General features: G+C 37.8%; 1 protein-coding gene across 1 annotated transcript in view; it reads left to right on the top strand.

Annotated features, from left to right (window-relative positions):
- spock1 (SPARC (osteonectin), cwcv and kazal like domains proteoglycan 1) overlaps nt 1-16,591 on the top strand; it is an 86,074-nt gene that overhangs the window by 56,078 nt on the left and 13,405 nt on the right. The window contains exons 5-7 of the mRNA XM_056770212.1: nt 8,343-8,457; nt 9,678-9,810; nt 10,977-11,091. Coding sequence (XP_056626190.1) covers nt 8,343-8,457; nt 9,678-9,810; nt 10,977-11,091 — 363 coding nt within the window. The remainder of the gene's footprint in view (nt 1-8,342; nt 8,458-9,677; nt 9,811-10,976; nt 11,092-16,591) is intronic.

Here is a 16,591-nt window from a genome sequence, read left to right as displayed (position 1 = left end):
ACTTAGACTTCCATTGATTTTAGTCCGGACTTTGAATCCTTATCCCTTACAGAAACCTTTGTTAATAGTGAAACATTTTTTAAATTTCACTATTATTGTAAAAACATTTAGAATTTGTAGTTCGAAGTTTCTCAAGTAAAGCCAAACCTGTGAATAAATATGTTGTGTTTGACATGTATAGGAGGCTCAAAATGTTGTATCAAACAGGGTTATGTGATATATTGTATCTAACATCTACCTATTTTTTATTTTGCTTTATTATAATTTAAAAGGGAAAAAAATGATTTCATCCTACAGTATGTAAACAACACCTGGACAGAACGAAACGTTGAAAATGTTTGGTAGAAAATCACACTAAAACTTTAGCTACTATAGTGGGTCCAATAACTTTCTCTTAAATGTTCTCTTAATTTGAAGTATCTGTGTTAATGAGAATCACAAGCGTCTGAATGTAATCAACTTTTAATTCCATTCTTTTCCCCGTCTCTTTTTTACATGTGTCACTGTCCGTCTCCATTTTGATAATGACTTGTTCGCTGCTACTCGTGAGAAATAATAAAAGGCCAGTAAAATTGTCTTTTGGTGCCATCTAAGGCACATTAATCTTAATTTTGTACAATATTCGATGATATTCTGTAATTCCATATCATATCATACCAGTCTTAAGTAGCACGGGAACGTTTTTAGTAAAAGACAAAAATACATTGTATGGGTCAAGATGATTGATTTTTCTTTTATGCCAAAAATCATTTGGATATTAAGTATTATTTTGTAAATTTCCTACCTTAAATTTATAAAACTTTATTTTTGTAAGTGGACGGCCTGCCACAGTGCTCCTGAGTTTGCAACTTCAAAGGCAATTTTCTCAATATTTTGTATATATTTTTGCACTCTCAGATTCTAAGGGTTGTAACTCAGCCAGATATCGATTAATTCTAACAACTCGTACATCAAAAGAAATCTTATCTATTCAGTTTTCTGATTATGTAAAAATCTCAATTTCGAAAAATTGACCAAGCCCTAATCTCACAGTATTTTTGCTCTCAGTGTGAACAGATAAATGATGTTCAGCATTTGTGATACAAGAAGTGTGTTATATATTTTGTTGTAAGTAAAAACAGAAGCCTACAATTTTGTCTATGCTCTCAGTAACTTTTGAAACAGAATTATTCTCTGTGCAAGAGTGTGGGTGGTTGGTAGAGTTGTTTGTATGAGCGTAAATCATCCAGTAATGACAGAAATTGTTATTTCTCTCAGCTCTCTGCTTTTCTTTCAGCTGTATATCTGAGCCTTTCTCTTTAAGAGCATGAGAGCCGCCTCACATTCACATCAGAACATTCATTACTCAAATTTCTGCCCACATTTTTAATGCTCTTGCTGGCCCCTTCTCATTAAACGTGACCCTTTGAAAGTGTATGACGTCAGGCGAGTGACATGTGACCTGTGTAATTGAATGTTTCTTTCATCATTATATGGCAGAACTTTGGATTTTAATTAAGTGTTCTTTCTCTCTGTCTTTTTTTTCAATTAACAAATGAGTGTCACACACTTGTCTTTTGTAGTTGTGTCAGTTGTCTGGAGTTGTTTTGTTTAGCGGTCTGATGTTCTCTACTGAGTCTATTCTGTGTACGTCGCAGTTTCACTCTGATTTAATCAGTTAAGTCAATTTAAAATTACTCTAACAAAAATAGCATCACTAGAAACATGAAAAACGAATGTAACAATAATGTAGCAAATTATAATACATTTTTTACATTAATCACCATAAACAATCGTTACATCTAAAAGTGTAGTCATTCAATATTATGTTAACACTTCCTTATTATTAAAATAATTATTACTGACATTGCACCCAATATGTTTTTTAAATGAACAACTCGAGGTTAGTCTACCTAAAGTTAGTTTTTGTTGCTTTGTTCATTTTATGTGCATGAGTGTCACACTTCTAAGAAAAGTTTATTTTTTCCTCTTTCGTTCTCTCTCTTTCTTTGATGCTCTTTCCTCTGGCTATTTGAAATCTCTTCTGCTTCTCCAAACATTATTTACACAAAAAGGAGAAACGCTTTACTTAGAGCAAACGCCTTTAAATTAATGCTCTTAGCTGGCCAATAGTCATTGTGCGGCTCATGAATATTCAGTAGTGTTTGGAGATGAAGTCCCATGGTGCAGCGGTGAAAGGGGGAAAGATTCCACCCATCGCTGGTGTCCTGAAGGGTATTTCAGTGAAGCGAGCGTGTTGGTTAAAATCCCATCCCTCCTCCCCTGCGGCGTCTGAACATCCCCAGCGTTTATCATTTTAATACTTTAATTAAATGTGGAATTATACTTATGTTTCCTGCACAAGGTCTCCACAGCTGTTAGCACGCTATAATCCTTTTATAGGCGAGCTTGTCTTCTGGGGCTCTGATGGATAAACCCAAACCAAGTGTCTTGCCCATAAGGCTCTGAATTAAAGCTGCAAGTTCTTACCTGTTTAAAATGTATTATGTTTGTTCCTTTAGGTCAACATTAACTCTATTTTTATATACTTCACATATGTAAATTCGGTCCTTTTGTTCCGGCTCAGAATTTCTACACAGCGAAAGAAAGAGAGGAAGAATTTTTTATTTGTGGTGCATTAGGATATCAAAGAGCCTGACAAGCATGTTAACACAAACAGCACTTTAAAACACAAAAGACTAAAGCATTATGATGCAACACTTTACAAACAAAAAAGAGCAACATTTAGTAAACGTAATGGGAAAAAGGTTAAATCTATACAGTAAAAAATCTGTGTTGTCATTGTACAATATGAACCTTCATAAAGAAATAAGAAGATAAGCTGTGTGTGTGTGCGTCTGCGTGTGTCTGTGTATGTGTGTGACTGCGTGTGTGGTGACAGCTCCTTCTAAGCTTCATGATTGATTAGCCTTTCTCTACAGAGAACCTCATTACACACACACACACATATTCTTTAATACACCCAGTTCTCCTTTCTTTATGGAGGTTATATTGTCCAATCACAACAATCGCTGACCATAAAGACTTCAGTTTTGAGCCCCAGTTACACCTGTTATTTATATCCATTACGAGTGATGCATATGCTGATTTACATACACCTGTACCCTATAGAAGACTTCACAGCATCTTCAGTGTGCCTGCTATCAGAATTCAAAGAATGAGGTCATGTGCAAATCTGAGGCCTACATAAGTGTGCTGCTTCATCTACATGCATTTATACCCTAATGAAGAGTGATGTGTGTAATGTGCAGGAGATGCTCGGGACACTCTTGGGATGGGTAGAGTACACTCTAAAAAAGTGCTGGGTTATTTGGGTCTAAATGGGACCAACCGTTGGGTTGTGTAGTATCCTACTGTAGGCTGGGTTGTTTTAAACCATTGTTGGGTCAAATATAACGATTTCTGAGTTGGCTAATCCAATGTTTGGATTTATTGTTTTCTTTTACCCAATGCTGGGTTGAAAATAACCTAACTGAAGTTTTCTGACGTTAGACTAAACACCGTGCATAAACTCAAACCATCACGTAGTGTTATGGTTGTCAAACACTGGACTACAGAGGAGAAAGCTGTGATTTTGGTGACAGGTATAGTCAGTCAGTGAGAGCCGAATGACTTCTAGTGTGTGTGTTTTTATAATTAATTTTAACTTGAAATTATACTAAAATGCACACACACACAGATGTGTTTAAGACCTGTGTTTATATTTGTGTAGCAGCATTTTTGTGTTTTGTGTCTAGAATACATTTTTCAGTCACAAGAGTCCTGTGTTTCCAGAGGGTATGTGACCCTCCAATTAAATCTTAAATGGCTCTTTAATCTTTTTCTGAAGGCCATTGACACACACAGACTCTCAAAACAGAGACTCAAGTGTTGTGTTGTATATTGAGTGTCTAATTCGTCGTCTCTAGATGCTGTTTCGCTCTTGTAGGGTCGAACATTATTAATACTCAGAGTTTACAGGCTCACTCTGTGAACTTTGTGTTTTTTCTTTGTAACAATTACTCAACCTATAGCATAAAATAAGAGTTGATATGTATTCTATCTACTATTTTGGTAACGTGTGTTTCATAAAACATTGCAAAGACTGGTTTATTGATTAATATTCATGCTAAGATCAGGAATGGACATTAAGTATGTAAACTAGTTTTTTTATTTTTATCTCTGTCGATCCCTCTCGCTCTCTTTCTTTCTTCTCTCTCTCTCTCTCTCTCTCTCTCTCTCTCTCTCGCTGAATGACTTGATCGACGCCTGATTGCCCCGTTGATGCCAAAGTCTGCAGATGGCACAGATGGCATTTGGTAGGCAGACGCCCTAATGTAGAGGGCATGTACCGCGTGTGTGCGTTCGTGTGTAAGCCTCTATCAAGGTTGTATATTTACTACAAAGCACCACAGCATGAAGATTATAGCTTGCTGTATGAGAAGAGAAGGTCTAATCTAAATGATTATTTGTTTACCAGGTGACATTTCGATATCAGTGCAAGCTGATTAGCCATTAGCTAACATTCAGACTCGTCCTGATTGGGTAATAGCATGTGTTGATGCCGGAATCCTGATGGTCTAATTTAGTCCCATTCATCCTGCCACACTAACAACCGATTTTAAAATAAACTCAGATAGAGTGTTCGCTTTAAAACGCCCCAGTGAAATGAGCTGACGTGACTACAGCAATGAGATTTCACCTGATCCGCAGATGTGCTACACTTCACATCTCCAGCGAGACTCGATGAATCACATTCGGTCTGCTGCAGGGACGATAGCACATGTTTAAGAGGTGTAGGTAGTGTGCACGTGTGTGAAAATTTTGATACGTTACATACTGAGATGCAGTTTACACATACAGAATCAACACATTCAAGCTCTCAGTTTATTACAATATCTTATAATATATCGAATATATCCTATACTGTTAACCTTTTTTTTCTGTGCAGATAATTGTGTTTCAAACAGTGGTCCGGAGTGTGTTCTGTTTCACCTGTGTTATTTATCATGTGATGCGTGCACACACACAGCTGTAGGGCAGCACATATGAAGCCATGTCACACTTTTATAGGATTAATTTACTGACTATCAAATCAGGCCTGTTTGAGAATCTCTCTCTCTCTTTCATCCACCCATAAAAATGATAAAACGTGTGTTCGTGTGCGTGCCCGAGGCGCAGCGGGTTTCCATAGCGATGCCATGAGAAGCGTATGATGGAGGAGGAATCACCTCTCAGACAAACGAGTGCAGACGGGTTTTATTTTTCAGTGAAATGAATTTCTCATCACTCTATCTCCCCTGCAATGAAACACATCAGACAGAGATGAATGTGGACAGTATATCACAGAACAGGCGATAGACGGATGAATATAGAATGAAGTGTGTTCCTAAGAAATGAATGATGAGAAATAGATAGGGAGCTTGAGGAAAAGTCCGGTATGTTCACCATGGCACACAATTGTAGTAGTTTTGCATGATTTGCAGTAAAATGAAAATGTCCTGTATTTACAGAATATCCAGATGATCTACATTTGTAAAACAGAGCACACTGCATAACTTTCCTTTATTTCACTTTCCTGCAGAAGAAAGAAACCATCAGGGAAATTCTAATGGATTTATGGTTTAAATGGGGATTGGTATGGTTTTAATGGACACTTTAATGGTCTCTACAGTTAATGTGTTGAGATTTAATGGTGTGTTATCTGGTGGATGGTAACCAGTTGAACCATTATACCCTTACTGGAATAAGACCCAAAACACACTAAATAGAGGACTTTTATGATGTTTTTATGGGTAAACAGCTTTTTATATAATTTTTTATTGGATGGCAATAGAATTTGTACAGTTATTGTTTTATGTCTCTGTCTGATAGATTGATAAACATTGAGATGTATTTTACTGTTTAAATTTAGAATAAAATACAAAGTAATTAGAAAATAAATCAGACCATAAGTTAAGTTTTTCTGAATTTACTATTTATTGATATGTTTAGGTAAAATTGTTTTTTTTGTTTCATTTCGTGAATAACTTGCATAATTTCTACCAATTTAAAATAATAGAAAATATGCTCTGTATTTGTCAGATACTGCAAAGTATTTTCAAGCAACAGTAATATTTCTGCATGTATTTAGGAAAATGTCCATTTTTTTTATGTGATTGTTTTTATCACAGTTTCATGTGTCTTGTCATGCCGTCAGTCTTTCAAATTGCTGTTGGATGACTTTATCACTCCTGAGGTTTGATTTTGTTGAAATTGAACAGACACTGGACTGGAATGACCACAATACATCTAGAAATGATGATTAAATCAAACAAATTCAGCAGATGTATGTTCAATATATATTCTTTTTGAGGCTGTTAATAAAGGAAAGAGGTCATGTGATGATCAGTATATACTGTGCAGTATGGTCATATGTGTCTCCAAATGCAAAGTTTGTGAGTGTGTACGTCTTTACCCTGTTTATCGATTAGAATCGTCTGCTTGGTTAAACAGGAGTTGAATTTGTTCATTCAGGCCTGGAATGAAAAGTGTGAAGAAGTAAATATCAGCCGTCCTCCCTCTCTCTCTCATCTCACATTTATCAGGCAGGATCTATCACACTTTCCTATTTTCATTCCCCACGTTCATACCCTGCAGTGGCAGAAGTGTTTGGGGCTCGTCTCTGAATATGAATGACCTGTTTTCTGTTGTAATAGAAAAACGACAGAATGAAATGAACGAATACACAATAGACTCGTATAAAGAGAGATGCATCATTGGTAGGTGTATGTGTACATGTTCCTTTTATTACCTTATACACTCGCTCACCTCACTAGATTAATACTTTATTTTGTGACCTAACGTGGGTTTTTATTGTTGTTGAGACATTTACTCTATGAAGTATTCTTCTAGCTTAACAAATCACACGTATGGGAAAAACATGAAAATGTCCTTCAGTGCATGTGTGTGGTAACGTGTGTCCTTACTTTCCCTTCTACACAATTAAAGATCCTCATCTCTCGTTCTTTCTCTACACCATCACCGTCTAAATCTCATACGCGGGAAAATATCAAATCATTGCTTCCGTCACAAGCTTGAGCAAGCTGAACTCCATCAATATAGCATGTTTTTCTCTACACACACACACACTGCTCTGCTCTCTCATATAATACTTACAGACATAAAGGAACAAATAAGAGAAAGTTTGATAGATTCAGCACTGTACAGCTTTTAGATAAATGAGATGGAGTTTGAATGTAATTTTACTTCAGTGAAGGTTTGATATTAGACATGAGTGAAGCTGTACTGCACAATTGCTTTAATATAACAAACAAAAGACAAACTTCTTAAAGCGACTCCATTCGTTTTCCATTGACTAACCAAACATGTGGGTTTGGAAGGATTTTAGATGAGTTTGAGCTGCATATTTCATTAACACAAGTGATCGAAGCTCTGAACGAGGTGTGTGTGTGCACGTGTGTGTTGAAGGCCAGTTGGCATGGCTAGACTCCAGATGAACAGCAGGTTGGCATCAAGCTTCTCTGACGTACATGCAAACAAAAACAAGAAGGTCAGAGAGAGAGATGGAGTGCTTGACCTTGGATGACCTGTCTTTCACTTCCCTGATGACCTTCCTCTGGAGACCCTTGTGTTGAGCAGTCTGACACACACACACACATTGAAAGCTATGATCGCTTGTGCTAATGGAATACGCAACTCACTCTATTGTTCCATAAGTGCTGGATTTCTGACATTTTGCTCGGCGTTCACTTTATCGTCATCATCATGGAGACGCCGTAGCGTGTGTGTGTGCATTCATGTGTGTGTGCTTATGTGTGCAGGCACTATATGTGATTTGACTGAGATGAATGCCTCATAAGTTATTGTAATGATCTACATGCACAAACCCTCCTCATCTCCTTTCAGCAGCGTGTGTGTGTGAGAGGTAACAGTGTTTCTTCTCTTCCTCTCATCGTCAGGACCTGAGCTATTCCTCAAAGTCAGCCTTGTGCGCTGTGTGTGTGTGTGTGTTTGTGTGTGTGTGAGAGAGAGAGAGAGAGAGAGAGAGAGAGAGAGAGAAAGCGAGATGATAAAACAGTTGCCAGAAGGCTGCTGCATTGTTTCTCCCGTGTGTCTGCTGGAGTCCAGCTCTCCTGTCCTCATCACACTCGGTTTCTTTCTTTACTTCCATCTCACTGACTCTCATCTGACAGGAAAAACAGAGAGAGACGGAAAAACATGATATAAAACATGAGTGTGGGGTGTAGCTTCCATTCTGGGTAAAAAATAAAGATGGTAAACACCTATATACTAGGCCAAGTTAAGAGTTTCTGTGATATTATGGCTTAAGTTTCATCTTTTAATACACCTCTCTCTCTCAGGTCTTGACAGCACTAAAGATCCTTGTATGAAGGTTCATTGTCCACCTCACAAAGTGTGTGTCAGTCACGATTTCCAGACGGCCATTTGCACCAATCACAAGCCTGCACTGCACAGGTAAGACGCCCATCGTCTCAAGAGCTAGAATAGTTCTTCTATGAATGTTGCATTAATGAAGTCTCGAGTGAATTATATGAATCCATTACGATGCCCGTTGATTATGCTCAACCACATAACACGCATTAATAATTCATAAATAGGTCCGCACGGCATCTGCCGTCTTTTCACAGTTTCTGGAATAATTTTGTGAGAAATTCCCAGTGAATGGGTTTCGATATGGTAAACAGTCAGAAATGCAATGGCGTAAAATCCGGCCCTTGGTTTCTACACAGATTTTTAATCATTAGTCTTTATATTTAAACCATAGATTCAGTGTAATTCTGAAAATGTGCTGATTGTATGAAACAATTTTCCCAGTAAGACTGATCAAAGAACAGATTCAACACAGCAGTGTAATGTCCTCAGTGTGAAGCTGATATTGCTAATTTACTTCAATATAATGCATGAACTGCAGATCATGGACTCGTACGGTAATGTACCATAATACGGTGTAATATACTCCATTATATTGTAACACACAGCAGCGGTTCCCCGTGAAGAGATAAAAGCCGGCTGCTTGAAAATTGCCCACCGAAAAGCACTTAAGAGAGACTTTTAACAGAGAGAGAGAGAGAGAGAGAGCGTCTGAGGACGAGAGACAGACAGACAGACCTTTTCTCTTCATAAAATATTTGCAGTGATTTTACTGCTGATATCAAATTGTTTTACTAGAGATACAAAGAAGGTAATAAAATGAATCTATATGATTGATACTGTATATCATTTTTATTAAATTTACATTATTTATGCCTGTTTCATTAAATCAACCCAAATGTCTGATTTTCACTGTAAATGTTATACTGTATAGGACTAATATGATTTGTACACCAGATAGATGAATTTAAAGTGATGGTCAGAAGTTATATGACTATAATGTCAGATATTAAAGAAGTGAGTGAAGTATTAACAAACCATATCCGTCAGCCGAAACGAAGGCATCAGACTGAAGGATAGACCGAGAGATACACAGTAAGAGATATCATTTTCTTGTTTCCTTGAGATGAACAGGCTGATTTCATGCTTTTTAAGAAATATTGACATTTTGAGTGTGAACAACAGTGGCATTATAGTCTTTTGTCACATTCCTCATCCCCTGTGTGTGTGTTTGTGATCAGATAAGCCTTCAGGACTTCTCACATCGAGCCTCACAGTTATTTTCTCTTTTTTCCTCTCTGTAGCGTTAAGCCCAGAAAAGGAAGTCTTCTCCATAAGCGTTGGATGGGTGCTATGAATCATGGGAAATGTAAGGCCTGTCCTGTTGTTCACTCCAACCCAGTGTGCGGCTCTGATGGACACACATACTCCTCACAGGTAACAATTTACCGCGGTATTTATAGCAGATCGCTAGTGGTTTTTTACAATGTTCCCTTAAAGTATGAACAAGACGTGTGTAGTTTTAGTTTAATAATAATTGTGTTTCCCGTGTAATTATTTTGATCCACCTTGAAAGTAGAGCAGCTGACAGATGAATACTTGCATTTAAAATGTATGTATATTTAATATATGAAATGAACCCGAGAGCAGTGTGAGATTGTGATACGTGGTGGCTGACTCTGCACACTAAACTGGGATATGTGATAGCTTTTAAACAGCCATTGAGAATAAACCTGATGTTTCAGGATAGTAATATACCGATCTGACCTGAATCACTTTGTGTGTGGAGGTCAAGATGTTCAGGTGAAGAATAAATGTAATGTTCACCTGAACACCATCAGAAGCAAGATCATTTTGTCCCAAAGAAGCAAAAATTCCAATATCGTCCCCCACTTCTCTCGCTCTCTCCTGGTGTAAATGGTGTAGTGTGGTGTGATGGATGGTGAGGTGGATGAACTGTGTCTGCTGTTGATATTGGATTCTCAAATCCTGCAGCCCTCTCCTCCACCCAACCCCCCCCCCCCCCTCGCCCACTCCAGTCTCCTAAACCTCCAGCCTAACCTGTACCTCCCGCCTGTGACCTCACTTCTTTGACCCCGCCCACTCAATTTCCTTCCCTTCATCCAGAATGAAATCAAATGTATGAGATGGGGAGAGAGGGACATTGCAGGCTGAAGTGAAAAATGGAGAGATAAACAGATCGAAGGAGCAGTACGAAGAACACAGAAAAAACAGTTTTATTAAATAATAATAAATTCAAGCAAGTTAAAAGTTTTAAAAGTTTATTTGTGCAGAATGGAACTAAAAAGCAATTTTCATTTTCAAGGACATTTCAAACGTAAAAAAACCCACAAATCTTTATCATGATGAAAAGGAACTACATAATCAAATTAAATCTCTTGCACGTCCACATTTAGAAAGACTTCTATTGCACATTTCTCTCTCTTTGGTTCATCATTCATGGATTATGAATATAAATGAAATATATTCCTATATTCCCCTTCGGGTAAAACCAAGTGTGTCGATAAACCATATTTTAACATCTGATTGCCATACGCACACTTCCTGTCTGCTTACCCAGAATCCTCTCTGTTTTTCCACAGTGTAAACTTGAATTCCAGGCCTGCAGCTCTAGCAAGAGTATCTCTGTGAAGTGTGAGGGTCCGTGTCCCTGCCTGCCATCACAGGAAGTCATCAAAGCACACAATGAGAAAAAAGGTAAGTCATTTCCTGTTGGCTTGGATCCTTCGCTGTACAGAGATCAAATCTACAAAAAATGACATTCAGAATGGAGACCAGGGCTTTGTTTACACTGTATAAAAATCTGATTTGTTTTTCCGATCTGATCTTGTAAGCTGACTGCTCACACTGTTGTTTTGCCCGTGATGAAATCTGCTCTCTTTGTTCAGCGGTCGATAATGTAACGATTGATCTGTCATGGCACCTCTGAATATAAATATACCCCTTTTTTATTATTTAGTTTTTACGTCTAAATCTGCACAAGCAAAAGTCTGATTTAAAGAAGAACTAGATGTCCAAACAAAGCTTTTGAAGGACACAGAAAAACAATTCCCTCTTATGCTGAGATTTGCATGTGTGTGTGCTTCCTAAGGGGACAGATGAAGTGATGGGGAATGTAGAGTTTTGGACACAGCACTGGACGTTGCGAGGACAAGGTCACCAAAAAATAGACAGAGCGAGACAGAGAAGGAGAGATGAAAGGATGATTGTGTTTGGACAGAGTTCATATCAGGTTCTGTGTTATTCCCCGTAGGAAGGAAAAATCGTGTCTGAGATCTCTTTAATAACTTAATTTTGGGATGTCTTTGTACTGTCTGACATGTTTCTCGTCATAAAATCACAGCAGAAATCTGACATCCGACTCCTTGAGTTTTAGAAAAGATCCACATTTATCATATGCCTCTATAGTTATACTGTAGAGTATGTTAATAGTTCACAGACTCACGCAGAGTATTAAGCCATAATAAAAAATCTATTTTCCTCCATTTTCTAAGAGAAACATCTAAAATGTATCGAAACGTAAATGAAATGTAACTCTTTTATGTATCCTAATGAACAAAAACATTTTCCTCTAGGTGTGTAATTTAGATTAGTTTGAACATGTTTGTGTTAATATGCCAAAAATATCCCCATCAGATCTCTCTCTCTCTCTCTCTCTCTCTCTCTCTCTCGCTCTCTGTTATGATGTAAGATCTGAGCAGAGATGAAGGTTCAGTCTGATAGTGAGTTCTGATGTCAGTATTTTAATGACTTCAGAGAACCGACACGATCTTTAATTGGAAAAGTGCTGTAGACATCAGGAAGCGATTACTACAGAGAGTGGCGAGGAGAATAGTGTGAAAGATTCTGTATTTAAAATTCATTCCATCGTTATAGTTTCTTTTTACCTGTTCGTTTGATGTTGTCTTTCATCTTAATCTGATTTGTTTTATGAATCAGTTCTCGGTGTCACTGATAGATCAGTTTTGAGTTTCAAAGATAAGTCATTGTCTCAGATGATCAGTCTCAGATGAATCAGTTCTCAATGTCATTTAACATTTACATGTATTCATTTGGCAGACGCTTTTATCCAAAGCGACTTACAAGTAGGAGAGCATATAAACATTGTCAACACGCTAAACATCTCAGATGAATCAATGTCTCAGATGAAACAGTTCTCAGTGTCACATGTGAATCAGTTCTCAATATCGCAGATGAATCGGTTCTCGGTGTCATTGTTGAATCTGTTATCATTGTTGCAGATAAATCAATTCTCAGTTCCACTGATGAATCAGCTTCATTAAAAGACGTTAATGTCTTCAAGTTAAAAATCACAAATTAATATTTAGAGTATTTGAAAACTGTTCATATCAAAGCAGCCTTCAGGTGGTGTGTGTGCTGGCCGAGTGCTGACCATTGAGAGGAATATAACTGCAAACTTATAAGTGTCTACATACAGACAGCCCTGCAGCTGAGCGGAGGTGTGTGAGGGTGAAGGGATGGATGTCAGATGACAGGGGACGGGCAGAGAGAGAGAAATATGATCCGAGCATAGAAGAGAGAGATTTTTTACCAACAGCAGGAGAGAAAAGTGAAGAATAAGAGAGATTACCTGAGAGAAAACAGTGTAGAAAGATGAGAGCATGTGTATATGGCAAACACACACGCTCACCACGATAACACACACACTCATCTTTCTTCATTGGGCCTTAGAGGAAAAAAGCAATATGAGTCTCTCCGAGGAAAACTACATCCAGAGCTATTTGTGTCATTGATGTTTTCTGTGTGATACAGTAATACTGTTCCTGGGGTTAGTTCTGTTGTCCAGCATATGTTCACGTCCCGATCATTTGTGTATTCAGATAATAAATAACAATTCGTCGAGATGGAAATCATACGGATGATTTTCTCGCTGGATGTTATCATATCTTCTAAAAATAAATATTCTGTGTTTATTTATCCAGTCTGAAACGTTTATTATTACAAACTACGTTAGTAAACTTTTCTTTTTAAGTCAACGTATATTTGATGCCCGCCTCATGTAAGCTAAGTCTGTGCTCATTTTCTTCAGAAACACATTTCTGTGGATGTTTGCGTTTTTTAAGTAGAAGGTGTGTGAATGTCAGGTTTGTCTACCATTATTATTTAATGCATTCGAGTAAATGTCATCAGAGGTTGTGACTCTTTCTTATGAACATTTTATTCAAAGGTCAGACATATCTGTGTCTCTCACAGCCAGTTTTCATGATATTCTTGTGTCTTTGCCTCACACTGATGCTGATACTGAATATTTATTGCATTACATTACACATCAGATAGATGTGATAAATTCTTGAACCGAGTCATAATTTAATGTGATTGTTACTGTACTTTTCCTCGCACAGTGACCCACTTAAAATATAAAAGTATTGCGTTGCATGGTTGCCAAGGTGATTTTGGAACAGTGCTGTGCTTGCTGGGCCGTGGTTGCTAAGGTGCTCTGGGTGGTTGCTAAATTTGATAGAAGTTCATTACAGATCACAGTGGTTTTAGGACTGGAACACCTGAGATAGTTTGCATTTATGAGCGTTAAAGGTGACCCTTCTTTAGAGAAGTGTTCTGTCTTTGGACGTCCTACTTTATACTTTGATTACCCATAATTCACCGGTGCCAGCACGCAGTGCCTGCGCAATTCCTTGTGGGAGGGTGTGTGTTTGTGTGTGAACATGAATTTGCATTGTTGCCAGACTTTATGAATTATCAGAAAAGCTGAGCGTGCACACAGACACCGTCAGCGGGCGGCCCTGAGGATAACACTGTATTTTGATTAAAGGAAGTAAAACGAACTCAAAGTTCAACACAGTGAGCCTGAAAAGAGACAAAGGAAAGCACAGCTAATTAATTAATGATTGGTGTTATCAGTGTTTCCCTCTGTTAGTCGTGCACTTACTGATAGAGCGCAGAGGATAACTGCAGTCTCTCTCTCTCTTTCTCTGTTCTCTCGTTGACTGCAAGCCAATTAATTAATCAAACTCTGTGTGATGAAACATCTAATCATATATGTGGCCTGCAGTTGCTTTCACACACAGATCTCATCAGGAGCTAGTGGTATTGTGCACAGATGCTTCAGAAGAAAAAGGCCATGTGCCATGTGTCCCAGAGCAAGATTTCACAAACTCTGTGATGACACACATAAACAAACAGCTTGTGGGCTGACGGGACTTCATCTTTCCCCAATTCAACTTTCCATTACTCTCTCCATCCAGACAGCTATTTATCCTTTAGTCCATTCAAGCATCTTGAGTTTTTTGCAGTCTTAAAAACAATCATTTACTCTACCTGAACAATTGCAAATGTTAAATAACTATGTGTTGGGAATAAAGAAAGCCTACATGTGTAATGTGCATGTTCAGGTTTATGTTCCTGTGGCTCAGTTAAAAGAGCATTAAAGCGTTAAAGGTTCTGGCTTTGATACTGATAAAATGTATATGTTAGTTAGTTAGTTAGTTCGTTAGTTAGTCAGTCAATTTGTTAGTCAGTCAGTTAGTTAGTTTATAAAGTACATATAAAAACAAAGTACTGTACAGAAAATTTAAAACAAAACCTAGAAAGATAAATTAACAATCAGCCGAAAAATATTATATAAATAAAAATAAAAACACATTAAAATACATTAGTTGTTTAAACGCCATAGGATCAAATTTTCTACTATCGGTCAGCAGCCTAACAGCGACACTCTTAACATGTTGTAGATGCCAAATGGATGAACTTTTAACTCCTTAATAAAGTGAATTACAATAGTCAAGACGTGTTGTGATGATGCATGAGTGAAAAAACATGAAAGTGACCTATTAGCCAGGTATGGTGACCCATACCCGAAATGTGACCTCTGCTTTTAACACATCCACTGAGTAGTGAACACACGCACAGCAAGTGGTGAACACACGTACACCCAGAGCAGTGGGCAGCTATCACTGCAGCGCCCGGGGAACAATTAGGGGTAAGGTGCCTTGCTCAAGGGCACCTCAATCGTTACCTGACGGCCGAACCGGCAACCTTCTGGTCACGAGTCCAACTCTCTAAGCCTTAGGCCACGATTGAATGAATAACTGTTTCAAAATTCCTAAGGTAGAGAAATGTTTTAACTTTAGCAAGGCGACGTAAATGAAAAAAAGCATGATTTAACAACACAATTAATCTGTTTGTCGAAACCGAAGTCCTGAGTCAAATAAGACACCAAGGTTTTCCCGCACACAGAGTACCGTGAGAACTTAAGCTTGGGTGTTAGGATTGATCCCTGTGGAACACCAGAAGAGAGGTGTGCTTCTGAAGAAGGTTTTCAAATAGAAAAAAACCTGAGAAATTCCTATTGGTTGAATAGAACCTAAACCATTTTAACACGGGTACCCTGAATGCCAACATAACTTTACAAACGAGGAATTAAAATGTTATGATCGACCATATTGAATGCTGAGCTGAGATCTATAAGGTCCAAAGCAACTACATTCCCATTATCAGTGGACAGCATCATTTCATTTGTGATTTTCACAAACGCAGATTCCGTACTATGTAATTTACTATAGCCTGACTGAATTTTTTTGTAAAACTTTAAATCAATATCAGATTTTCAGTTAGGTTATGGCGCCCAACATTTTCGCTGTAATGGTTTTATTTTTTTATTGGGGCTGTGCCAATTTTAGATTTTCAGTTCACGGTTATCGTGTCCGAAGATCATGGTTTTATCACGGTATATGTTGCTGCTTAGTAAGTAAATAATGATGTTATCGTTCATTTAGTTTGTTTTGTAATTTCTCTTTTTGGTGAATGAGTTACAATTAAAGAGTGTAGGGAGGGAGAGGGAGAGAGTTTGCAACCATTTTAAACAGCCGCTAAACATTTTACAATATTATCATTGAACTTATGAACATGATATTGATAATCACGGTTCTTATATATCATGGTTACTGCCGGTGACGGTATATCGTCACAGCCCTAACTTACATGCACCTTAGTGTGTTTGTGCTTCATGTGTAAATACAAGAGTGTGTTTGTTTTTGTATTGTTGGTTTAAGGGTTTTTTATTTGATCTGCTCGTCTTTTCCAACCCAGTCTATGTTGAATCGTGAAACACCCATAATCCTCCACTCTGGCAGGAGATGACTCGCTGAAGATCTCAGTTAATCACTCTCCAAACATTCCCATTCACCCCAGAATCTGCTGGAAGTTTTCCACTGTCCAC

Source organism: Triplophysa dalaica, chromosome 16, assembly GCF_015846415.1.
Source record: "Triplophysa dalaica isolate WHDGS20190420 chromosome 16, ASM1584641v1, whole genome shotgun sequence".
Taxonomy (NCBI): domain Eukaryota; kingdom Metazoa; phylum Chordata; class Actinopteri; order Cypriniformes; family Nemacheilidae; genus Triplophysa; species Triplophysa dalaica.
This window is presented reverse-complemented; position numbering and strand designations above follow the sequence as displayed.